A 26,541-nucleotide genomic window follows, 5' to 3' on the forward strand; every position below is an offset into this window, starting at 1 on the left:
AAATATGTAAATAATCTGCAATTATCAATAATTAAGTGAACAAAAAAACTTAGCTTTTATACAGTAGAAAAGTTTTATTTATGACATTAATGACAATATCTAAAATGATGATCACATCTGCATTGTAAGAATAACTAAACAACTGTCAGCATTCACTGAGAGTTGCAATGACAGTGCCGTTAGTGTAAGCTTTGAATGATAGTGCACTAAATACGAATGTGAGTTATAAGGAAGTCGTTGAAAGTAATAATGCAGATGATCACATGCCAGTGCAGAAAGAAATTGCATACTTACGTGGACTCCCTCACAGGACAAAATGTCAGATCGAGCGACTGGATAAACAACAGTATTATGATACAGGATGAAGAATGAAAGAAAGAATAAATGGGAAAAGCATAAAAATGTGAAATATTGGGAGAAAAGAGAGTGTTGCATGACAATTCGATGATAACAGGTATACTTAATGAGAAAACGATTAAAGCATGCTTTCCAGGTGCAACGATAAAGGATGTTAGTGAAGCTGTAAGTATGCAGAAAAAAGAAGCGAATGAGTTAATTGTTTTGGCTGGCATAAATGATTTGAAAGATGAGAAATATGCAATAAATGAAGATATTAAAGAACTGTTAGTGGAAGCAAAAATGAAAAGTAAGAAAATAAAGAGGGTGAGCCTGCTGCCTTGGTATGACAGGCCAGAACTGAGAAAGGCCATGATAGCCAATAAGAAAATTGTGCAGGAGGAATGATGCGCACTTTATTGATGTATGGAGAGAATTTGATGGACGAAAGGACATATACTTGTATATGCCAGAGAGATTACATTTAAAGAGTGCTGAAGTTAGATGTTCGGAGAAAATTGCTGTTTAGTGAGTGTGGTAGTACAAAACCAAGTAGACTAGAGATATTAAGGAGGATGAAATCAAGCATATGTCTGACCACTCCTGTGAATAACTGCGTACATAAATGAACATGTGTACAATAATGATTATGCAATGCCAAATGGAATTTCACAGGTTTCCAATTTGAATGTGTTGGTAATGACATTACACAAGCTTAACCATAGGTACAGAGGGATGTTGAAATGCATGTACACAAATGCAAGTATCAGAAATAAGAGTTAGGAGTTTTTGGCATCGGTCAACTCGACTTGGCCAAAAATTATAGACATCAGTGAGACCAGGTTTATTGAAAATGATATAGTTACAGGGATACAATATGTAAAAGGTATTGTATTTTCGGGGAGGACAGAAGGAACATGACAGGAGGTGGGGTAATGCTGATAACAACTGAAGAATTACAACCAACAAAATTAGAAGTCATACAGAAATTACTCAGACATACAGAAATATTTTTGGGAAAATTTGGAGGAAAGAGCAAAGATTTCTGCTCAGGACATGGACTAGTTATTACTAATACAATTCCAACATAAAAATGTGCACCAATTCACATAGAGAGAAGAGGCAAGGAATAAGAAAAGTCTCATAGACTATGTTATTGGTAATTGTGATGTTTTCTACTGGTGCCGGACACTGAAGCGTATAGACAATTTGAAACTGGAAGTGAACACCATTATTCTTGAGCAGGATAAACTTGAATTTCAAACTGAAAAGAAGAACATGTAAGAATGTTTTAAAGCAAATAAAAGTTTAGCAGCTCTCAGATGTGAACTGTAGACTAAAAAGTAGACAAATATTATTCAAGAAAAAATGGAAGTTTGAGAAAAGGAACCAAACCTTAGCGATCCAATGGCAAACCCTGAAGAAAAACATTGACTGATTCAGCCAGAATAACTGTTGTAATAAATTTGGTATGAAAATCAACAATAACAAAACAAAGACAATGAAAATAGGCAGAAACATTGAAAATATCAACTGCATCGTGAATGGAAAAGCTATAGATTTCAGTTACTTAGGCAAAATTTTTAGTGAAGATGGAAATAGACAACAGAATCAACAAAGCCAGCAACATGATAAGAAGTCGACTGAATAAATTTATATGGAATAAGAGAGAAATTAGTCAAAACACCAAATTAGCTATATACAAGACAGCGTTCAAACCAATTTTAACTCATGGATCTGAGAGATGAGTTAGAAATAAAACACCTGACAAAAGACTAGAGACTGCAGATATGAGAGTCCTGAGAAAGATTAGTCGCATGAACAGATAGCATCAATGGCAATATTATATTAAAAACGAGGATATTAGGAAAGATATTGACATTGGTATTGTTAGCATCCAGGAATATGTTAGTAGAGCTAATCTCGTGGTATGGTCATTTAAACAGAATGGGAGAAGAAAGATTAGCAAAACAAGTGTTCTTTGCCAGGTTGGCAGGAAAAAGCCCCAGAGGAAGACCAAGATATAGGTGGATTGATACAGTAAAAAGTGCCTTAGATGACAGAAATATAAGATCTGATAATGTTGTAGTCTTAACTGATAACAGAATGATTTGGAGGAAAATTGTTGACAGGAAGATAGTAATGATGCAAGTTTTTCATGTAGTACTATCATAATATCTTGTAAACCTCACATTCCTCATTCATTAGAAGTTAAAGAGAAGTTTAGGTCTGAGAATAATGGTTCATTTAAGGCTGTCTGGTTTGACATAGAGGCAAATAGGACAAAATACATTATTGGGTGCTGTTATAGACCAGGGGATCCGTAGGAAGATCTAGATGTATTGGTAGATTAGCACAACGAGTGTAAGATGAACAATTATTATGGGAGACTTTTACTATGAGGACATCAACTGGGGGGAGGGAGGGAAGTTAAGATGGAAGTGGGATTTATACAGTTGCTAAGAGATAATTACAGGAAACACGTTTTAGAAGAGGACAAGGGATTTGAGAGTGTTTAGTGTGATAATAGCATCAGAAGATATATCCATAAGCAAGGGGGGGGGGGGGGTTCTGGGTAGTTGCCAAACGTGGAATTCTCTGTCAAGAAGTTGTTTATATTCAACGCTAAGACTGTTGATTATGAGAAACTCAGGAGTCATCTTGAAATAGTGCTATAAGGAAAGGATGTCAGTAGTACGTGGCAAGTGGTCAAAGATTGCTTGAGAGTAGCATCAGACTGCATACTCAAGGTCAGGAGGATAAACCAAGTTGGAATTAAGTGAATGAGTACGGATATAAAGAACTAAAAAAAAAAAAAAACATTGCGGAGGGAATATAAAGAAAAAAAGTGATCAGCATATTTATGAGCAGTACAAAGTGCAAGCAAGAAGGATGACTAATATGATAAGAATGGCCAAAAAAAAAAAGAAAAAAGAATCAGCTAAACAGGCCAAAGTAAACCCAAAAGAGTTTTTTTTTTGTTATGTAGCAAGTAAGAGAAAAAATGACTATGGTAGGATGACTTTAAACAATGCTCATGATATGAAGGCATGTGAACCAAAAGACATATTTGAGTTGCTGAGTGATCATTTTGCAAAGGTGTATCATCCACGTGGAGATTTCAAGTTGAGATGTTACAGACACATATAAAAATTAAGGTAGATGAACAGGGTGTTCAGAATATTAAAAAATATGAATGTGAGCACAAAGCAGTGAAACTGGATGGTATATCAGCCTGTGTAATATGTGAATATACAAGAGAATTAGCATTGCCTCTGACAAAGTTGTTCAATCTGAGTCTCAGATTGAACAACTGATCACAAGTTTCGCCCGTAATATAAAATCTGGACGATTTTCAATCGAAGGTGAGTTAGCCAATCTCATACGGAGGTAGCAGAGTTTTTTCTCTAGATCTGGAAATGCAGGTTTTTCATCCCGCATACAGACAAATCGGCCCTTCAGAACACATGCAATTTACAAACATAGAATACTAGTTGTAGTAGTGGTGGAAGTGGGCGGTAGATGGCATTGATGGAGATGATTCATAGTAGAGGTTCGGTGCAGTGGTTGAGACAGTTGTAGGTGTCCTCCAGCAATGAGTCTTCGGACTCCTTGGAGGTGTCAGGAATAATAATAATAATATTAATTCACCCTGTCATTCAAAAACTAACGTGGACGCAAGTCATTTTTTTGGGTCTGTAGCAAATCCTGTCCATTCCTTTTTGACTCCTTTTTTTCATTATGAGCTATCCTGTTTTTCCAGATCCACCTGCTCCTTACATCATCTTTTTCTTATGTTGATCACTGCATGCACACATTTACTACTGCTTCTAGAGCCCACCCTCCTAATGCCTCTTCCCCACCCCCACAACTTTCCTCTCCTCTTTGACCATTTCTTCTCTAACCTGTCTTTCTCTCTTATTTTTTTAGATCTCTTAATTGCCTTTAACTCTCATTATTCTCCCTTGCAGCATCCTCTTTAGATGATTATTGCCAAATCCATTTAAATGCAGATCTTCACTCTTATTATTTAACTGTGTTAGGTTCACTCCCTTCTCCCTGACAGCCAACATAAATTATATTTGCTTGTTATTCATTAATAAATTCTTTTTTAATGAATTAATTTTTTGTTTTATAATAGACCTTGGAGATAGTTTATTTGCATTTTCACAGTTTCGTAGAATTACTTGATCTAACACCTATTTTTCCTGTAGTATTTTATGTAATTTGATAAACTATTACATTCAAAATATTGACTAATATATTCAGCTTTATTGATCAAACTAGACTGCATTTAACATATTGACTAGAGAATAGTCATTAAAAATGTCCGGTTTTCCTTGAAATTTGAAGATCCTGACAATTTTCTTTTTCCTTCTGTTGACTCCTGTGCAAATATAGATTGCAAAAATGTTTTGCTTATCATAGAAGGCTATTGTGCAACTGTTCAAAAAGATACAAAAATAGCTAATCATGTTCCCATATGATACAATGAACAAGCAACCAATTTTTCCCTACAATCAGTACATCAATGTCTTCTGGAATTCATATTTGCATATTCACTGCTTTGGATAATTCAGTGTACAATTGTAATGTGAAATGAGAATTTGTAGCCTTTAGACACTAGCAAACAGGAGAAAGATGGGATGTGATATGATTGAGACGTAAAACTTCTGAAAGGATTTTTTACTGCAACTTGCAGTAAAAAAAATCTTAAAAATGAGCATAAATTTTGAATCATTCCATACAGGATATCCTTCCTATTATATTTTCAAAATATCTACAGTGGTTAAGCACTGGATAGTATAGTAATGTGCATCCTACAAAAAAAAAATCTGTTGCAATTTTAAGCAAAAGAAGAGTCTCTGATAAAATACCATTGGATATAAAATTTTGATACTAAAAAAGACACAATATCAGAAATTGAGTAATGCAGTTTATAATCATTTGTTGTTCATAATAAAAATAAAAATAAAATAAATAAATAAAAAGTTCTTAAAATTGAAATGCGACGATCCATGTAAAGGTATTTTGCAAAGAAAGAAAGCAAAATGTCATATTTATTTCACTAAATGTTATTTAAAAATATAAATATTTGACAAAATAATTGAAATGCAAACAAACATTTGAAAATTCATGAAAAAGAATCTATATTGTCAGTAAATGAAGGAAATATACTATAACTAAAATATATTCATCGCAAAGGCTGATCTGTGGTCATTTCAGGATTGATTATTTATTTTCGCAGATGTGAAACTTCTATTTTTGGAAAGAGACACAATAAATAAATTGTGCAGCAAAAAAAAAAAAAAAACAATCAAATATCCTAGTACAGAAAAGGAAATTCCAAGTAACACAGTACATGTAAAGACAAGTGACTCAAAAGTCCTCCACCACAGTTAATCCGCTAATGGTTCCAAAATCGCTGTTAAGGGATTAACGGCAGAGGAGGGTAAATACTTGATAAAAGATAGAATGCCGGTGAAGTTTGTTTTGATCCATGAAAAATTCTGAGGTAGTCTGTCTATTTCATCCACCTCCGCCGGTAGGAGGGTTAATACAAACTGATATACTAGTGCTGTTCAAGTTAAACTTCAAGAACAGATATTCAAAAGTCACTAATGTAATTAACAGATTCCTATCTCATCTTTGATCGCTTGTCCATACACACACACACACACACACACAGCACTGTCATGTTATAGATGTTGAGACTTCTTGTGTGTGGGAGTAATATTAAATTTAAAAAAAAAAAGAAAAAAAAAAGAGATTTAATTGCTTATTATTACTACTACTATTTTATAGCATCTCCATGGAGTCGGGAAAATCATCATGGGAGATCCAAATTAACCATTATTTCCTAAATCTGAATCACACAAATTATAACATACATATTAATTTATTTTCACGTTATTGATTACAATGCAGAATGATAAGAAAATCTTATCATAGAATGATAAGAAAATAATTAATATTTATTAACTTATTAGCTGATATTTTGCTGATATTATGTTCAGCATCTTCAGAGCATAAGAACAACTTGTCACAGTACACAAAACAACAATTTTGTATAATAGTGGCACTACTTTAAAAAAAAAAAAAAAAATCACAGTCAGGGAACTCACAACCAAAAAATACCATCCTTGACACGTACAAGATGTAACAATTTAATCCCGGAATGTGACTATTTGTCACATATTGAAAATTTTCACTTGCATCAATTTTATAAACCCCATTAATATCTTGAAAGTTTCTATCATGTCCCTCATTTCAAACTCATCAACTAAACTTTGTAACCCCAAACCTTCAACCTCTCCTCATAGGGAGTATTCCAGAGATCCATTCAGAGACGAGTGACCATCTTGGTCACTCGTCTCTGAATTCTCTCTACCACCTCCTGGTTCCTAAGAAACTCACGTGACCAAATCTCTGTGCAGCAGTCAAAATGTGGCCAAATCATAGCCAATAGCCTTATTACCTATAAAGAGAAATAATAACTTCCCTATCTTTTACTTGGATGTTGAAAAGCAGTTAGCATGCTTTTCAACATCCAAGTAATTCTTTGAGCTATTTTATGAACTTTTGCAATATGCTCTCTGAACTTCAACTCTTTGTCTACCATTATCCTCAAGTCTTGTCAATTTCCTGCAATCCAATACCATCAATATGATACACCATATGCAACCTTTTCAACCTTACATTTTTCAACATTAAATTAACAATCATTATCCCACAATGCCAATTTATTTAAATCATCTTGCAGGATATCCACATCACCTTTATCAACTATTGCTCTTTCCAGTTTTGCATCATCAGCAAACAACTGAATATCCCATCTTAAATCTTTCCTTATGTCATTGACAGGGATGGCTGAACACAGTAAACACGTGTTTACTGTGTACAGAAAGTGACCTGATGCGTTGCATCGGGTCACTTTCTTCAAGAGGTGCTGAAGTGAGTAGAAAAAAATGAAATAAAAACACGTTTTAATATTAACATTTGTTAAATGTGGATATACACTAAATATATTGTAATAAATACAGCGACTTTTAATAACATTTATCAAAAACTGCAAGTTGTTTTTCTATGTGTAGTATAGAGCTGGCGAAAGCACTATACTAGAGGGTTCACCCAGGGTGTTGCATGACAGGGGTGGTCTTGCACTACCAACTTTTTTTTTTTTTTTACATGCGGTGCACATGTGTACTTGAACTCTATTACAAAATGACATTTAGGCATTGTTTGTAAATCATCGAATTGTTGATTGCTGAACACACAGTGAATGTGTAATTAATTTACACATTGAGAAAGTAGATTCAAAATTTAACTTAAGGCTTTTCAAATCAAAGAAAAATTTATACATTTCTTTAAGTATTTAATTTAAATGTCTTACCAAATTTTTTATTTAATAAATTTTTGTTACAGAATGTGACTCCTGGAAATGAATTATAAATAACTACTCTATCTAATTCTCTACTAGTTTGAAAGTTTTCACAGACAGTATTTAATATCTATTACTCCACTTTACCATTTGATAAAAGAAGTAAGCCAATAATATTGTTGTATCTGCCAAAGCAGATAACTCTAATTCTGGACTATTTCTATGCAATCTACAATTATTTGTTCAGCTGTCTGTTGACATTATTCTAAGTTTCAGAAATTCTATTCTATATTTTCAGATACCTCTAATTCTGGACTATTTCTATGCAATCTACAATCATTTGTTCAGCTGTCTGTTGGCATTATTCTAAGTTTCAGAAATTCTATTCTATATTTTCACCATATAAAAACTGTTTACATGTGTGCAACAAAAAAGAAAGTTTAAAAAAAAAAAAAAAAATTCCAAACATGACAACCTTTACTGCTTCTGGAAATAACTTTTGTTTCAGAAATACTAGACAATAACCTTCTCAGCTCAAGGCAAAGGCTTAGATTACTCTCAATGCTATTGAGAAAGAAAGACCACTTCTTCAGAAGTGACACTAAAGAGTGTTAAGCATACATACATTAACAATGTCTTGTTTTTGTTTTCAATTATATTCTAAATAGAGATTTCTTTTACAGTCTGATACAATATTTATGTCAAAATAATTTTTTAATTTATAATAATCACAATTTCACTTTTATTATTGGGTTGACACTGGAGAGTTCTTTCGCTTGGTCGAACAGCGGGAAGGAGTGATGACACGAGGCCATCCCTGGAAGTTACGAAAGGAAACTGTGAGCAAGAGGGGTAAGGAGTGGTTTCTTTGTGTGGAGGGTGGTTGAGCTGTGGAATGTATTGCCTGATGGAGTGGTGGGAGCGAGAACGGTCAGTGAGTTTAAAGAGTGGTATGATTGACTCGGGGGGGGGGACCTCCCCTCGATGAGTCTTTTGACTCCTTGGAGGCCTGAATAATAATAATAATAATAACTTATGAATCATTTGGAGTTATTTAATATTTAAGAAAGAAAGAAATATCTCATAAGCGTTCAGCTTTTGGGGGGGGGGGAAGGACTCACATATTCATCCTGCTGATGTTTGAAATAATTTACTTTCAAAACCATTCACAAGATTGTTACAAATTAAAATCACTTGAGGAGCATACTCATACATTTTTGTATATAACTACTTTCCCACATATCTAAACTAGCGGAAAGAGAAACTGGAGCCCCTATTCTTCCTGTAACATTCTAAAGTGGCAATAACCACTTTAGAATGTTACAGGAAGAATATAAAAAGCATATTGTGATGAAAGTTGCAGCAATTATTTAAAAAAAACATCAGAATCCCGGTTGAAGTAATTCTGTAGCAGACAAGTATTTCATTCACAGGTTCTTCAGTCTTTTCACTACTGAAAAAACAGAAGCCATCCAAACTACCTGCCCCCCCCCACCCTGCTGACTTATTTTCAAATTTTCTTTCATAATTTAAATCCAAAAATAAATGCAAGACTTTTAGACTATTTGCTATTAACAAGTTTTTTTTGCACTTGGTTAGACTATAATAAATTTAGTTTAATCCTTTATCCAAGTGTAAGCAAACAAAGTTTGCTCCTCAAGTATCTTCAGGACAGCAACTCGTGGTAAAGGTGGACCAAGCTCTCATCACTACTTGTCTTAGTATCTCCCATAATGCAAAGTGCATCTCCTTGCAGACATGTATAATGCTATGCATTAAGGGAAGGGTCACTATCCAGACTGGTTTCAACTTGCATTGAGGTCTCGTCAGTGGGAGCCAGACCCAGAGGTGGTGATACTAAGGTGAAAGCAATGGAGAAGTCATATTTACCTATACATGTTGTCAAAAGGTGTCTCACCTTATTATTAAATTACTCTGAATTTAGAGAAAGATGTTGGAAGTTTTTTTTATCTACTTGGTTAGACTATAATAAATTTAATTTAATCCTTTATCCAAGCAAACAAAGTTTGCACCTGAAGATACTTCAGGCACAAATAATAAGGTGAGACATCTTTATGTGGCCCTTCCCTTAATGCATAGCATTATACATGTCTGCAAGTATAATGCTATGCATTATAAGATGAGATGTGCTTTGCATTATGGAAGATACAAAGACAAGTAGAGACGAGAGCTTGGTCCAACTTCACGAGTTGCCTCAGTTCTGAAGATACTCCATATGCAAACTTTGTTTGCTTACACTTGGATAAAGGATTAAACTAAATTTATTATTACTATTAACAACTTTCTTCATAATTTTGGAGAGGACTGAGGTAACGGCAATTGGTCAGTGGTATGACAACAGACTTCTATCTACCCTTTTTTTGGAAAAGGTTGAATATATGATTGCTTCCATGCAATGGGATAGGTACCACGATACCACCTAAATAAAAACTGTACAGACAATATAGGACAGGTGCCAGCTGTGGGGCATAATGTTTGAGTATAAATGGTAAGATGCCATAAGAACAGAAGAGTTTTTAGTGTCAACATTATTTAATATTATTCTTATTTCTTTTTGCTGAAAAACCAGAGGAAGCATACAGTACTCAGATTGTGATATGGTGAGACAATTTGCCTTGATCATTTCAAGCAGGAGTTGGAGGAAAAGAGATCTGCCTTTATCTTTGGGTGCTATAACAGTGGTGCATCTGAATGAGAAAAAGAGAGAGAGAGAGAGAGAGGTGGAAACACAGGTGAGCAGAAGTGTGCCCAATGGCCCTGGGTAAGCGACACTTGCCAGTGCCAACACTTTTCCACTTGGACAAGAGGCAAGTTTTCTGCAGCTGGCCTTTGTTAAATCAGATTTAAATCACTGATGACTGTATTTGTATGCTTCACAATAGGTTGAGAATGAGAGATTCCTGATGCAGACAACCCTGCAATAAGCTGAATTTTTTTACTTCAAATGCTTTAGTACACTTTGTGCTGAATCAGGGCTTGGAAAGAAGATGAGAATTTTGGGTAGAATGGGTATGAAATCAGATTTAGATCTACTGATGACTGTATGTGTGTATTTCACCATAGGCTGAATATGAAGCTGGGATTCTTGATGCAAACAACTCTGCAATGAGCAGATTTTTTTTTCTTTCTTCGAATGCTTTAGTACACTTTCTGCTGAACCAGGGATTGGAAAGTGGATGAGAATTTTAAATAGAATGGAGAATGAAGGCCCACCTCCAGTCAGGATAATTTCTGTGACTTGATTGGAATATGTCTTGCCTGGAATAGGGTCAGAGGAGCAGAAGTAATAATCAGACCAAAGAAAGAAATAGAAATTCTGGAGATGACCCCATTTGCCACCTTTGTTAGTACTAAAGAACACATGCTGGAGGAAAGGCATTCTATGAAAGAGGAGACATACACAAAATAGTGGTCTGAGTTACTGTTACTGAGAGGAGAGGTGCCCACTTTGGTGTATCTGGAAGAATGTTAAAAAGAGATCAAGCATATTGGGAATGAAAAGAGTTACCAGAAATCTGAGTAGGTACATGTATGATTTGTATTAGGTCATCACTTATGGCAAAGACTTCCACATCTCATCCCAGTTTTCTCAGTGATGTAGCAGAAGGAGAGCCGATTGGATTTCTGGATGTTAAGGTCGCCAAAGAATATTACATTACTATTTGGAGATCCTGACAACAGATGGTTGAGCTTCATGGAAGTGAAGCTCGACCATTTGCAATCCAGCTATTCAAACAAAGACGGTGATGAGAGGAAGGTGAAAGGTCACAGTGGTTTTAAGAGTTTGAGACCAGTACATATTGCAGATGAATGTTACTATGAGGATGGTCTGAAAAGTTCTCGGCCTCGACCATAGGTGGCAACACTATTGGCAAGATTTTTTTTCTAAGTTGATACATCTGTCATAAGCATCCATGTGAAATTGCAAGTCATTCTATCAAGTAGTTTGTTTTATACAGCTGTCTGAAGCAAAAGTGTTGTATCCCTTGAAATGAATAAAATTGAGTATTGTGTGGTTATAAAATTCTTCTTTGAACCTTCTTTGTAAAAGAAGGTTTAAAGCCAAAAGAAATCCATTTAAAGTTCATAAAAGTTTATGGGCACTCTTCTCCTTCGTTTTTGACAATTAAGAAATGGGCTGCCAAGTTTAAACATGGCCGTACCAGCCTTTAAGATGATCCACGTGAAGGACGTCCAAAAAGTGTAACAACACCAGAAATCATTGATCAAGTGCACGATATGCTATTGGTAATGACCGGCGAGTCAAAGCACATGAAATTGCTGAGACTATAGGCATTTCAAAAGAACATGTAGGATATATTTTGCATGAAGAATTACAAATGAAAAAGCTATTCACAAGATGGGTGCTGTGCTTGCTCACAGCAGATCAAAAACGAACTCGCATGAAAATCTCTGAACAGTGTTTGGAGCGTTTTAACAAGAATAAAACTGATTTTGTGCATCGATTTATTACTATGGATGAGATCTGGATTCACCATTACACACCAGAATCCAAACAGCAGTCAAAACAGTGGACAGAAGCCAGTTGTTCAGTGCCAAAAAAGACAAAGTCGGTTCCATCAGCAGGAAAGGTCATGCCATCAGTGTTTGGGGATGCTAAAGGCATTTTGTTTATTAATTATCCTGAAAAGGGTAAAGCAATAACTGGGGAATATTATTCTGATCTTTTAATCAGAATAGAGTGAAAAATTCATGAGAAAAGAAATGGTTTGCAGAAGAAAAAAAATCATCTTTCATCAGGACAATGCACCTGCCCACAAAGGTGTTTTGGCAATAGGAAAACTAAGGGATCTGCACTATGAATTGTTGGGACATCCACCCTATTCCCCAGATCTAGCTCCTCTGACTTCCATCTCTTCTCAAAACTAAAACTCTTCCTAGCTGTCAGCATTTTCCTTTGAATCAAGAGATGATTGCAGCTGTACAGGGACAGGATAATGGTGCTGGAGCATTGCTGGAATAAATGTATTAGTCTTAATGGAGATTACGTTGAAAAATAGAAGTAATTTTGAGATCATAAATTAGTTTTTTCATCGTTAGGCCAAGAAGTTTTCAGACCACCCTTGTAAATGGGGAAAGGAAACTTTAAGCCAGAGGAAGAGGTCAAAAGCATCTAAATTAGCCATTCTCTAGCAAGCATGACAAGATCTCACAAAAGGCATACGTGCTGCCCATGTGATGAAAGGAATCATGGAGGATGCAATTTGGGTATTGAAGATGGACAGTGGGAGGGAGGGGATGGAGCTGCAATTTGGATTTCTATCAAGAGTATGATGTCTGGATGACTGTAAATAATATAAATGTCATTTATGTTGGTGTTAGTAAAATAAATGTGATAGATGTTAGTAAAATAAATGTGAAAGTGAGTTCTTACTGTGGAGTTTCTGGTATGATTTGTATGTTACACAACTGGTCTGTTTTTTTTTATCAATATTAGTTCTGGGGAAGATGATTTGTTTTTGCCCTGGTGTCACTGTCAAAGTTTGTATGATTCATAAGTTCATTTATGGTTAGATGGAAGGAAAAAAGTGGGGACATACAGTGAGAGAAGATAGGCTCTTGGGCAATATACCTATAGATTGAGTGACCAATCTCCTTGATATAATGTGGCCTCAATAGTGCCTTCCACATGCCACTACTCTGACTTCCTCTCTAGGCACAAAGTGGTAAGTAATGTGGCAGTGGGATTATGAGGCAGTTGACCAGGAGGCTTCCAGACTCATTACTGACAGGTGAGCGCCTATGCAGCAGCGCCATGGATTTTACTGATGTATCCTTGAAATGGAAGTGTTGGATCTCTAAGTATGTTTAGCATGCTCATGTCACTCACAATGCATAGACAAAGGGGAGGGGGAAACAGAAATAGAAACTCCTGTGCACTGGAGACCAAACATGGCATCCACTACTTCGGGCCTTCAATAAGCCAGGTTGCAGTATTTCACCAGACAATGAAGATCATCTACCAACTGGTGGGTCTAGTTGGCATTTCCTCCAACTAAGAAGGTATCCTTTTGTAGTAGGAATGCTCACCTGGTTTGGCCAGTCAGTTTTGTGGAAGAAAGCCACACCACAGTAAGGTAGGGTTCGCTTGATAGGGGGAGGCTGTATATTGCACATCACCTGCTCATCAGAGGCCCAAATGTGTATCAGTACAAATATTTTCCTCCAGCTAGCAGATGTAGTACTTGAGGTGAACTGAATTATATTCATTACAGATGCTACTGATTACCCATGAAATTCTAATACTTGAACTCAACAGTGAAAAGTTAAGATATTTCTACAAGTGCACTAGGATAAAATACCTTAATGAAACAATTAATCAAGGTATTTCATCCTATTTTTTGCTTACACTTGGATAAAGGATGAAACCAGTATATTATTATTATTATCTCAACACACCATGGAGTTAAAGAATCATCTAGGAGGTCCTCTTGTCATACACACAGCTCATCATACTGCGCCTTAAATACACTCAAATTCTCTGCAGACACCACACTCTCAGGCAAGGCATTCCAATTATTCACAACCCTGCAAGCAAAAAAACTGTTTCTCACTCCCCTGCTCACACCCTCCTTATACAGCTTCCAGGGATGACCTCTGGTTCTCCCCTGATCTCCCATCATTTTCTGTAAAACCTCTCCAATGTTGATCCTGTAACAACCCTTTACTAACGTTTAGGTCTCTATCATATCAGCCCTCTCTCCTCCTATCCACTATATTCTGTAAATTGCATCTTCTCAATCTTTCCTCATATTTGACATTCCAGAGATTAGAAACTACCTTAGTCATCTCTGGCCCCTTTCCAACATCTTTTCGTCCTTTTGAAAACTAGGCGACCAAATCTGTGCTCAGTAGTCTAATCGAAGTCCTATACAATGGAACAAGAATCTCCATACTTCTACAAGTCATGTCCTCTGCATCATTCCTAAAACTGTTTGTGTTGTCCTCACAATTTTGGCAATGTATCCCCTAAATTTCAGATCCTTATCCACTATCACCCAAAGATCTCTTATTTCCTCCACCTCAAATAATATATTCCCACCAAGCATAAATTCTACATCCCATCTTTGTTTCCCAAATTTAAAATCTTACATTTTGTAACATTGAACTTGCATCCCCATTTCCGTGCCTATTCACTTAATTTATTCGTCTTCTTTAAGGCCACAACATCTCCTCTACTCTTCATAGTTCATCCCAACTTTGCATCAACAATATTCAACAACTAAATATCCCATATACAAACATATCCCTGAGGCACACCACTAGTGACTTTCCTCTTCCAGGATATTGCTGCCCCATACACAACTTGCTGATAACTATCACAGCCAGTCTCCGATCCAATGCATAAATCTAATATCCAACCCCATCCGCTCTAGTTGACTATCAACTTATCATGCAGTAATCTATCAAAACCCTTCGCAAATAAGTTTACTACTGCGTATTCCTCTGTCCAAGGAAGCCATCACCTTATTACAATAAGTAAGAAGATTACTAAAACATGACCTATGTCAAGGCAAATGTCAACTCCCTGGCACATTCCTTCTGAATATGTGGTGATATACTATCAAGTCCCAAGCCTTATTGACATCAAGTTTGCTCAATTCCCCACACACCTCTTGCTCACTTACAGTCAGTCTCTCCTCTCCATCATCAACTGCTCGCAATCTCTCCATGATGTCACATTCACAAGAATGAAAGACCTTTATGAACTGCTCATTAAGTATCTCCACTATATCTTCCACAGCAGTTGTCCTTATATCATTTTCTCCAATCAATTTTATCCTTCCATAATCATTCTTTTTTTTTTTTTTTGCTGGCTACATATCAAAAGAACCTAGGATTCTTTTTGGCTTCATTAGTTAACTGCTGCTCATACTTTACTTTTGCTACCCTTGCCAACCAAGTCACCCTCCTTGCCTGGTGTCTTTGTAATCCTCATGGAATTGATTATTACCACTTCTCTTATGCTGCCTCCATAATGCCTTTTTTTCTCTGTATTGCATGCTTAATCTCTTCATTCATCCATTTCACACCTACCTTATTTAACCTTCTGACCTTCTGACCCTTGGAATACATTTAGACACTGCTTCTACTAGATAGTTCTTGAATATCCCCCAAGCTGCACTGATCTCTTTTCCAGCTTACTCCTCATTCCATGTTACATCTGCAAGCTGTCTCCTGAGCCATGTAGTTCCACATACACCCTTTTCTCACAGAGGTCCTCACATTGCTAGGAACCACCTAGGTAATCACTTCACGGTCAAACATATAATTTCTTGGCATCTTTAATTTATAGTATAACCAAGTGAAAAAACTTTCAACATCTATCTCTAATCCAGAGTATTTTAGTAATAAGGTGTGACACCTTTTGACTACTTGTATATGGAAATCTGACTTCTTCATTACTTCAATCTTGATATAACTTCTGGGTCTGGCTTCCAATGATGAGACTTCAAATAAAGGCTGAAACCTGCCTGGGTAGTGGCCCTTCCCATAATGAGCAGCATTACACATGTCTGTAAGGATATGTGCATTGCATTATGGAAATACTAAGGCAATTGATGTGAAGTCATTAGCCTCTATATACAAGTAGTCCAGTTGTTTCTTTGCACCTTTAATTTATTATATTTCATCCTAGTGTTATCACACTAGGATGAAATACAATATATGAAATACATATATATGAGGAAATGTCGATGCTTGAAATGTGGAAAGGCAGCAGGAGTAAATGATATTCGACCAGAAATACTGAAGTATGGTGGTATAAAAGTCTTACAGTAGCTGTACTGCATAGCATAGTTCAGAAGGCCTGGGCAAAGAGACGAATTCCTGATCATTGGAGTAGAGCTCTAATAGTATCCATATATAAAAGGGCAAATAAAACTGAATGTGAGAATTACGGAGGTATTTCCCTACTGAGTGTTCCTGACAAGATTTATGCCAGTATAATTGAGAAATGGTTGAGAAGATTTGTGGAAGAAAAGCTTGGTGAAGAACAAGCTGGAATCAGGCCAATGTCAGGATCAGATCTTCACTTTACAACAAATAGCTGAAAAAGCATGGGAATATAACAAAGATCAGTATTTAAGTTTTGTCGATCTGGAGAAGGCATATGACAAGGTTCCAAGAGAGAAGCTATTCAATACGTTACAGTTATATGGAGTCAATGGGGCATTATATCAAGCAATACTTAGTCTTTATTTGAGTTGTAAGTCAGCAGTTAGAATTGAAGGAAGTACAGGAAGGTGGTTTAATGTTAAATCTGGTGTGAGACAAGGATGTACATTATCCCCTCTGTTATTATCTATATGGATTACATTATGAAGGAAAGTGGTATTAAACATGATATCAGAATTGGAGATGTTAATGTCAGCTTTATGCGGATGATCTTATACTTCTAAATAAATCCGCAACAAGTCTGCAAGATTCCCTGACTAAATTGAATAACTGTTGTAATAGATATGGAATGGAGGTCAGCAATAAAAAGACAAAGACAATGAAAATAGGCAGAATCATTGAAAATGTCAACTGCGTGTGAACAGAGAACCTGTGGAACAAGTAAAACATTTCAGCTACTTAGGCATGATTTTTAGTGAAGATGGTAAATTAAATATGGAAATAGACAACAGAATCAACAAAGCTGGTATTGTAGGAAGTCAACTGAATAAATTCATATGGAATAAGAGAGAAATTAGTTGGAACACCAAATTAGCTGTATACAAGATGGTGTTCAAACCAGTTTTAACTTATGGATCTGAGAGCTGGGTCAGAAGTAAAACACTTGACCAAAGACTAGAAACTGCAGATATGAGAGTCCTGAGAAAGATTAGCTGTATGACATGAATAGATGGCATCAATGGCAATATCATATTAAAAACGAGGATATTAGGAAAGAACTTGACATTGTCAACATCAGCAAAGCTAATCTCAGGTGGTATGGTTACTTAAATAGAATAGGTGAAGAAAGATTAGCAAAACAAGTGTTCTCTGCCAGGTTGGCAGGAAAATGACCCAGAGGAAGACCAAGATATAGGTGGATTGATACTGTACAAAGTACCTTAGATGACAGAAATATAAGATCTGATAATGTTGGAGTCTTGAGAAGTAACAGACTGATTTGGAGGAAAATTGTAGATAGGAAGTTAGTAATGATATAAATTTTTCATGTAGTACTATCATATCCTGTACATCCCTTGAGGGTACATGTCAGGAATTTGATGATATATGAGGAATAAAGTGATCAACTATATGTTGAGAGCCTAATATGTATTAGGCTCTCAACAATAATATGTTGAGAGCCTAAAAAATTTCTCTTCCAGAAAATAATGCTCCATCTGAAAAAAAAATGTAAAAGAAAATACATATACATGATGCAATGGATTTACTTGACTATGACATAAAGAAATTTAATGACTAGCTGCTGAGAGATACCAAAATAGGAAAAAAAAAACTTATTTGAATTCACAACTAATTTCATCTTCTTAGAAGACTTAATCAGGTACAATAATATGAAAAGAGAAATACAAAAATATACGTTACAAGAGAACAGCAGCTATAAAATAACGTAACTTGTAAATCTTATAACTGCAATTCGTGCTATTTTGGTCAGACAGAAAAATCCAATCAGTTGCATATGGAAGAATATGTGAGAGCCATCACCTATGGCAGAACTAGAGCAGCACACTCTGTTAATGTTCTTAATTCTGCTCACTCTAACAATGAAGATTCTGTCACTTATCCAGTGATCTGGAACAAATCAGAAAACATTTTTAGATGTTATGATTAGCTGAAGAGAAGAACTGTGAGATCAATAGAAATTGTCATCATTCCAGTCCATTTTAATACTAACCTTGGCTATAACCTGTAACCTATCTGACTGTTACTCTTCAGCTATCCCACTTTGGCGTACGTGAGATCATGCCTGCATGAACATGCCCAACAATAATATAGCATCCAGAACACCTTAAAATGTCAGCAATACATTTGCAAGTTAATTTATAGCTGCTGTTCTCTTGTAATACATATTTTTTATATCTCTTTTCATGTTATGCACTTGATGAATTCTTCTAAGAAGACAAAACTAGTAGTGCGTTTAAATAATAAATAGTTTTTTCTTATTTTGGTAACTCCCGGCTTATAGTCAGCAAATTAATTTTTTTAATATATATATATATATATATATATATATATATACACAATTTATTTATATAAACTTATATATATTTATTTATTTTTATTTATATAAACTTATATATATTTATTGGCTATTCATGATTAATTTAACAATTCATCTTTGAGTGCCATCTCTTCAGTGATCACCTTGGCAAATTTTGAGTGATCTTCAGACATTCATAATTTTACTTATAATTTAACAATTATGAGTAAAAAAAAAAATTATGCAAAAATAGTATTTCTTCATTTATTGTTATTATTAACAAGGGAAAAGAATAATAGCAATAATTTAAAATTGATTGAAATACAAAATGGAAATAAAAGAAAGGTTATTTCCAAAACCTTTAGTCCTTTAACAACATTGCTGTCAATATGGATAAAATACACCACTCATCTACACTTTGTATCCATCATATATTTCAATGTAATATCAATAGTATTACAATTATAATATGCACTTCACATCCATGGTGACCTGGACTTACACGTCTTGGCCGGTTGGGTGGTTAATGAGTAACAAAAGCCAGAACAAAATCAGAGGGAGGGAAGGGAAATACTCCCTGATCAAAATAGTGTGTAATATTGAAAACAATACCTGCAAGGCTGACATTGGAGTGTCATATATTATTTCATTCATAATTACACCTGTTTTACAATTTACGGTGGAGTTTTCTTCATTAATGTCTGTTTATTAATTTATGAGTAAGTCTAACCATGCAATAACCATGCATGTGGCTTTGCGCTTCGTAACCATATGCCTGGGGAAGGAGTGTCCTAGGTTCGATTCCCATCAACGACGTGAGGAGCTTAAGGATCTTCCTCAGCCATAGCCAAGTTAGCCGGTCTTGGGCATGGACAGCAGGGTTCTTTCCGCCAGTTTATCTGGTGTTTATCATCTCGCAAGCAGGCAAACCAGTCTGAGGACGCACGGATTACAGTCAGGAATACTGACTCAACCATAGGTCTGATTCGTCAGCCTATGCCGGTTTCTGAGCCTGGATAAAATTTGGAGGGACTAGATGGTACTGTGAACTCCCGTAAAAAGGAGGAACACAGTATCATCACTCGAAATTTTTACCACACAATGATATGGTTAGAATTACTCACACATTATTATTATTACAGCATGACAACTCCAAGGAGACCAAGCATCCTACTGCTTTTGTAATTCGTGCTTAAATGATAATCTTTGTAGAAACAATGTTGTTAAAGTACTGCTATTTTTGAGTGTTTGTGGTATATATTAAGTCAGACAGAGAAATCCATTGAGCTGCATATGGAGGAATATGAGCAAGATATCACCTATGGCAAAACTAGAGCAGCACTCTGTTAATGTTCTTAATTCTGCTCACTCTTGCAGTAAGTTGGTGATTGAATGGTGGAGACTTAACTGTGGAGCAGGTGTCCTCCCTCAATGAGTCCTTGGGTTCCCTGAAGGTGTCAAATAATAATAACAATTAAAGTGTGAGGGTAATTTGAGATTAGTTTTTGTGCGCCTATGTGTTTCACAAGATCTGCTAAATGATAACGGTATTACTCGTCATCTGTCAGATACTTTCAGATATCTTTTTTGTGGGAACAGTATATGGGAAATGACTGAACAACCGAAGAAACTACTTGTTCAGTAGAAATATAACTCAAACGCTATCGATAACACATATGTTTGCGTTATCAAAATTTACAAGCAGTGACAACATTAGCATGCGAAATGTTTACTTTTGAAAACTGGACACTTATCACAGAATAGCCGTTAAGTCCAGTTTACTACGATAACAAATAGTAACAAAATGCATTAACAACTGAATACTAACATGGCTATTCTTGTTTCTACTTATATAAGGAGGGAACATAAACTTACCTGACGAAGTCTACTGATTTCGTCATAAGAAAAGCAACAAAGTATTTTTTCGAGCAGTTCATCTGGCATTGATGCTAACGATGTTCTGACACACGTCATTGTTTACTGTAATACTAAGGACAATTACACATAAATTTCGTATGGTTATATAAATAATCGACTAAGTCAAACAAAACAAGTACATCAAAAGTGACTTGATCATATGCAAACAGTAATGGTGGAGCACAACATTGCGAGTTTCAATAATTGGCACAACAAGAAATCATAATAAATGAGCAAGAGCTCTGCTTTGAATTGAAACTATAAAACACTAAGAACTATACTTTTTTACTGTACACGCTGAAACAAAATCTCATGCCAATAATACATGACACTCTCAAGTACTATTTGCACAACTCCCCACTACACCTGCGAAAATCTCCATATCCAAAATCACAAACATTCATAAGGAAGTATTCTTTTGTAATATTATATATTCATAAGGAAATATTATTATTAGTATATAAATATATATTATATTTATATATCATAATAAATATATTATATATATTATATAAAAAGTAAATAATAAAAAATACATATATTCATAAGGAAATATTATTATTATTATTATTATTATTATTATTATTATTATTATTATTATTATTCACCCAAGACCCCATGGAGCATATTTTTTAAGCAATATCATATATTTATATTTATATTTATAAGGAAATGTTTTTATGTAATATCATATAACAAATAATAAAATAATAACAACGCATTTCAGTTATTTTTCCTTTCATTTCAAGCCATATAAGTGAAGAATACATCCATTTGTTGTTGTCGTTGTTATTATTATTATTATTATTATTATTATTATTATTATTATTATTATTATTATTATTATTATTTAGTTTTTGCAAAGCCAATCAAGAAATCCTAAATTTAAGGCCATGTATTATCCTTATCCTAAGAGAAGTAGGCTTTGCAAAACCAATAATATTTAAATAATTAAATAAATAAAACAAGAAGAGAGAGAGAGAGAGAGAGAGAGGGATAATAATAATAATAATAATAATAATAATAATAATAATAATAATAATAATTATTATTATTATTATTATTATTATTATTATTATTATTATTATTATTATTATTATTATTATTATTATTATTATTATTTATTTATTTATTTATTATTTATTATTTATTTATTTATATATTTTTTTCGTATCCAAACCCAACTGGTACAGCAGTAAGTAAGTGGTACAACATTATTTACAACAAATTAGGATACATTACAAATGAGAACAGCTTAAATTTGGTAGGCGAATTATACAGGGAGAATAATAATTAAAATATGAAGAAAAAGAAAATATGCATGGTCAGATGTTCTCCAGTATCTTGCGCTATCAACTGCTTTTTCTGTGCAGGATATAAGGTCCTCTTTTGTGCAAGGTGATTGAAGAAGGGGACAAGAAATAAGGTGTACCATTCACTGGGTTGTCCCGTTATTATTATTACGGGCAACTCCAAGAAGTCCTTAGAAGCCTTAAACATCGTGTAAAGAATTATCCAACATTTGCGCAGTATCTCTCATACTTTGCTTTAAACTCATTCACAGTCTTGGAACCCACAACAGACTCTGGCAAGCTACTCCACTCATTCACTACTCTTCAAGCAAAAAACTAGTTCTAATACCCTTGCCCTCTACACTCTTACTCAGTTTATTTGGATGTCCCCCTAGTACTCCCACTATCACACCTGTTCTGAAAAATTTCCTCTAAATTAATCTTGTAAAACCCTCAATAATTCGCATGTCGCGATCATATTACCCCCTTTTCGCCTACCCAACAGTTTCCATAACCCACGAATTCAACCTGTTCTCATAAGGGTATTAGAACCATATACCTGCTACCACCTTCGTCACTCACCTCTGGATCCTCTTCTTCCTCCTCATCACTAAGAAACCCTGACGCCCAGATCTGCGCGCAGTAGTCAGGATGGAGTTTTGATGCTGGCATGGTTAGCAGAGTGGTTAGCATATCTGCTCCCCAGTCAAAAGGCTGCGAGTTCTAATCCCACTGTGAGCATGGATGTTTGTGATTATCTGTGAAAATAGTAGTAGTGGTGGGCAGTAGATGGCAATGATGTAGGTGATGTGCTTCACTGTAGTTGGTGATTGAGTGGTGGAGATAGACAGTTGCAAAGTATGTGCCCCCCCTCGATGTATCTTTGGATTCCTTGGAGGTATCATTTATTAATACTAATAATAATTATTATTATCAATACTCGATAAAGAGGAACAATAACCTGTTTGTCTCTGCTCGTCAAAGTATTCTTCAGGAACCAAGTGATCTGATGAGCTCATTTAGCCACTTTTGTTATGTGCCCTCTAAACTTTAACTCCCTATTATTATTATTATTTGACACCTAAAGGGAGTCCAAAGACTCATCGAGGAAGAGTGTGCCAACAGCATCGAACGATTCTCCCCTTCCAACTCCGCGCTCAAACTTGCTTAACTTTTTGTGTGAGCCATTAGTAGCAAAGGCTCAACCAATCGACCAACCTTTTCACTAACACTTCCATGTCTCTGGCTTCATCAATTTCCTGGAGTACATTTCCACCAATGTGGTATACAGTTGGTAAGCTTTCCACCCCAAAATGCATAACCTTACACTTTGCCACATTAAACTGACATGCATTCTCCTTTGCATAATTCTATCTAAATCATCCTACAAAATTTTGACATCATCTGCATTAACAATTGCTCTACCCAACTTTGAATCATCAACAAATAACTGGATAGTTCCTCACAGATCCTTTCCTATATCGTTAATGAACAAATTAAATAGTGGTCCAAGAACAGAACCCTGCAGCATGCACCAGTCGCAAGCCTTCTTTTGAACTCTTCTCTTGAATAAACTAATCACTGATGTCTACCCATGAACCACCCGCCTATTCAATCACCAACCCGATATCCATTCCCATGTGTTGAAGATTAATTATTAGAATTCCATGTGGTATCCCTGTCAAACGCCTTTGCAAAGTCCAGCAGTATCACTGTAAACCCATTACCTTTATCCAACTCAGCTTTCACTGTATTATAAAACGTGAGCAAGTTACTGAGAATAAAATCATTGAACAGTGCTTGGAGAGTTTTAACAAAAATGAAAATGATATTGTACGTCGATTTATTACTATGGATGAGACTTGGATTCTACATTACACATCAGAATCAAAACTCCATCAGCACTAAAGAAAACAAAGTCGGCTCCATCAGCAGGAAAGGTCATGCCATCGGTGTTTTGGGATGCTAAAGGCATCTTGAAACGGGAAAAACAATAACTGGGGAATATTATTCCAAACTTTTAACGAGACTAGACGAAAAAATTTGAGAAAAGACCCGGTTTGCAGAAGAAAAATCATCTTTCATCAGGACAATGCACCTGCCCACAAAGTTGTTTTGAAAATAAGAAAATTAAGGGATCTCCATTATGAATTGTTGGAACATCCACCCTATTCCCCAGATTTGGCTACCTCTGACTTCTATCTCTTTTCAAAACTAAAACCCTTTCTCGTTGGTCTTCGAATCAATAGGTGATTGCAGCTGTAGAGGGGTATTTGGCAGATCTCGCTGAGAATCACTACAGGGACTGGATAATGGCGCTGGAGCATTGCTGGAATAAATCTATTAGACTTACGGGAGATTATGTTGAAAAATAAAAATAATTTTGAAATTATAAAGTCTTTTTTTCATTATTAGGCCGAGAATGTTTCAGAACACCCTCGCATATACTCACCAAAATAAGATACCAAGCTACTGAAAGTGATATCTGCTCTGCTAAGGCGCTTTATTTCCCTGCAGGGAATAGATGAGGAGGCTTTACTCTAGCTAACTTTTGGAGACTGAGAGGCCAGTTCAATTTCCACCAGTATCCAATCAGAGATAGCAGTCCCCAGACTACCACAAATTTTAAATGGCATCCAGTGGAGAGAGGCAGTTGACAAGTGCCGTCATTTCCTAGTCCCGAATCACTAGCTCGGGAATGGGTAGAAAAAAATCTTAGAAAAAAAGCTCCTGTAGTTGGCGACTAGAATTGAAATTAGGCCGCTATTTTTGGGCGACCTCGTGCTGCAGAAACACAATCCACTTTCACTAAACTCTCGCTCTCTCTCTCTCTCTCTCTCTCTCTCTCTCTCTCGTATACTGGCTAAGTTAATTTTCTGATATACCATTCGTTGTTTCTGGTTGACAGACTGTGCTCTCTAATGAAAATTGCAAACAACCAAAGATTTAGCTAATCTTTATTGATTTATTTATTTATATTTTTTGTAGAGTGAGAGAAAGTATGTTCAGTTAATCGGCATGTGCAGTGCAACACAAACCACAACAATTGAGAGAGAGAGAGAGAGAGATTAGGATGAATCGTCGTGGTCATTTCTATTCACTTGGATTCGAACAACACAGGTGGAGTTGTGGTTGTTGGGGTACTCAAGTAGATGGAGTTCCCTTGACTGTTTCCTTTAGCACTTGAAAAAAAAAAGAACGAAAAAGAAAATCGGCATTAGTTGTCTATTCTCACGTAACAAGTTATTGTGATAATCAAGTTTTAATGTAACTTGAGATTGTAAGTTAAGCCTCATTCACGATTAGGCTTTCATCATTAGAGTTCATCAGAAAATATGATGCTTTCGATATTCTGTCCGCTCTTAGGCTCCATTCCTTTTTAAATCTCTAAACTATCGCTCGCTGCTGCTGCTGCTGCCTCCTCTGGAATATGACAATCGTCAGTATAAACAGGTTTTTCAATTGATGAGTGATCAAGGGAATCAATAAAATCATAAAAGTATTTATTTATTATTTAATTAATTTATTTTCTTTAAACATGATGATTTCGATAAGTAGTAAAGTATTCTGTCACTGTTCCCACGGTAGTACTAACACTTTTCCTGAGGTGGGTGAGGCCTATACTGTAGAGTGCTCCGAATCCCTCTCATTGTTTGGGACCCTTTTAAATTGACCCTTTATTTTATTTTTTTATTTTGGTTACTCATCCATGTAGCAAGAATATTCTCCATGAGTTCTATTGACTTTACAGAACATACGACGACTTTTGTGCAGTTAAGGGCATGCTACTCTTAACACTTTCTTTAATTTTATTAGTATTATCTCGAACAGCACGTAACGTATTCCCATAGATAGCCAATTAAAAATCTTCAGCAAAACCAAATGAGATTGATGGCACCCACACTGGCTTATCATGCTGCTTTAGGTCAATGTGGTTGTTGCACGTTAATTTAAATTCGGGTAATTTAAACACGTATAAAGTATGAGGCCACTCTAACTAAATGTACTGTATTTCCGTGGCTGCTAAATAATAGTAGTAACTATTTTGTAGTGTTATTATGTAATAACATACCAATTAATATGTCAAAAAGGAAAGTGCATGATGGTCGGAAAAAGATAAAAAAAAAAGAAGAAAATGATGTTATAAGTTGAATCACAAGAATATAAGATATTATCATATAGGTTTCCACAGACCACTTCGCAATCCCATGATACTCTTCAGCTGTGAATGTGATCAACCATTCCCTGTCGCCATCGTCTCAGAATGCAAATGCTGACCATTTATTCTACAAAACTATCTGCACCACAATGTGATGTGTCGATACCATCATTATTAATGTTTATCAGGCCATTCCATCAACTTCCAAATGTTTTGGAATTTGTGTATAAACCCAAGAACTGTTAAATTCAGAATCTTT

At 35.4% G+C, this 26,541-nt stretch overlaps 1 protein-coding gene across 1 annotated transcript in view; it reads right to left on the reverse strand.

The window, feature by feature from the left end:
• The window catches only part of pall (F-box protein pallbearer), a 114,236-nt gene extending 93,037 nt beyond the window's left edge, over positions 1-21,199 (reverse strand). Inside the window, exon 1 of the mRNA XM_090398929.1 lies at positions 20,790-21,199. Within this exon, the coding sequence (XP_090255055.1) occupies positions 20,790-20,888 (99 nt within the window). The 5' untranslated portion in view covers positions 20,889-21,199. The remainder of the gene's footprint in view (positions 1-20,789) is intronic.
• Positions 21,200-26,541: the final 5,342 nt, after the last annotated feature.

The sequence above is a fragment of the Typopeltis vanoorti genome, chromosome 10 (genome assembly GCF_054136105.1).
Source record: "Typopeltis vanoorti isolate ZY-2024b chromosome 10, IOZ_Tvanoo_1.0, whole genome shotgun sequence".
Lineage (NCBI taxonomy): Eukaryota > Metazoa > Arthropoda > Arachnida > Uropygi > Thelyphonidae > Typopeltis > Typopeltis vanoorti.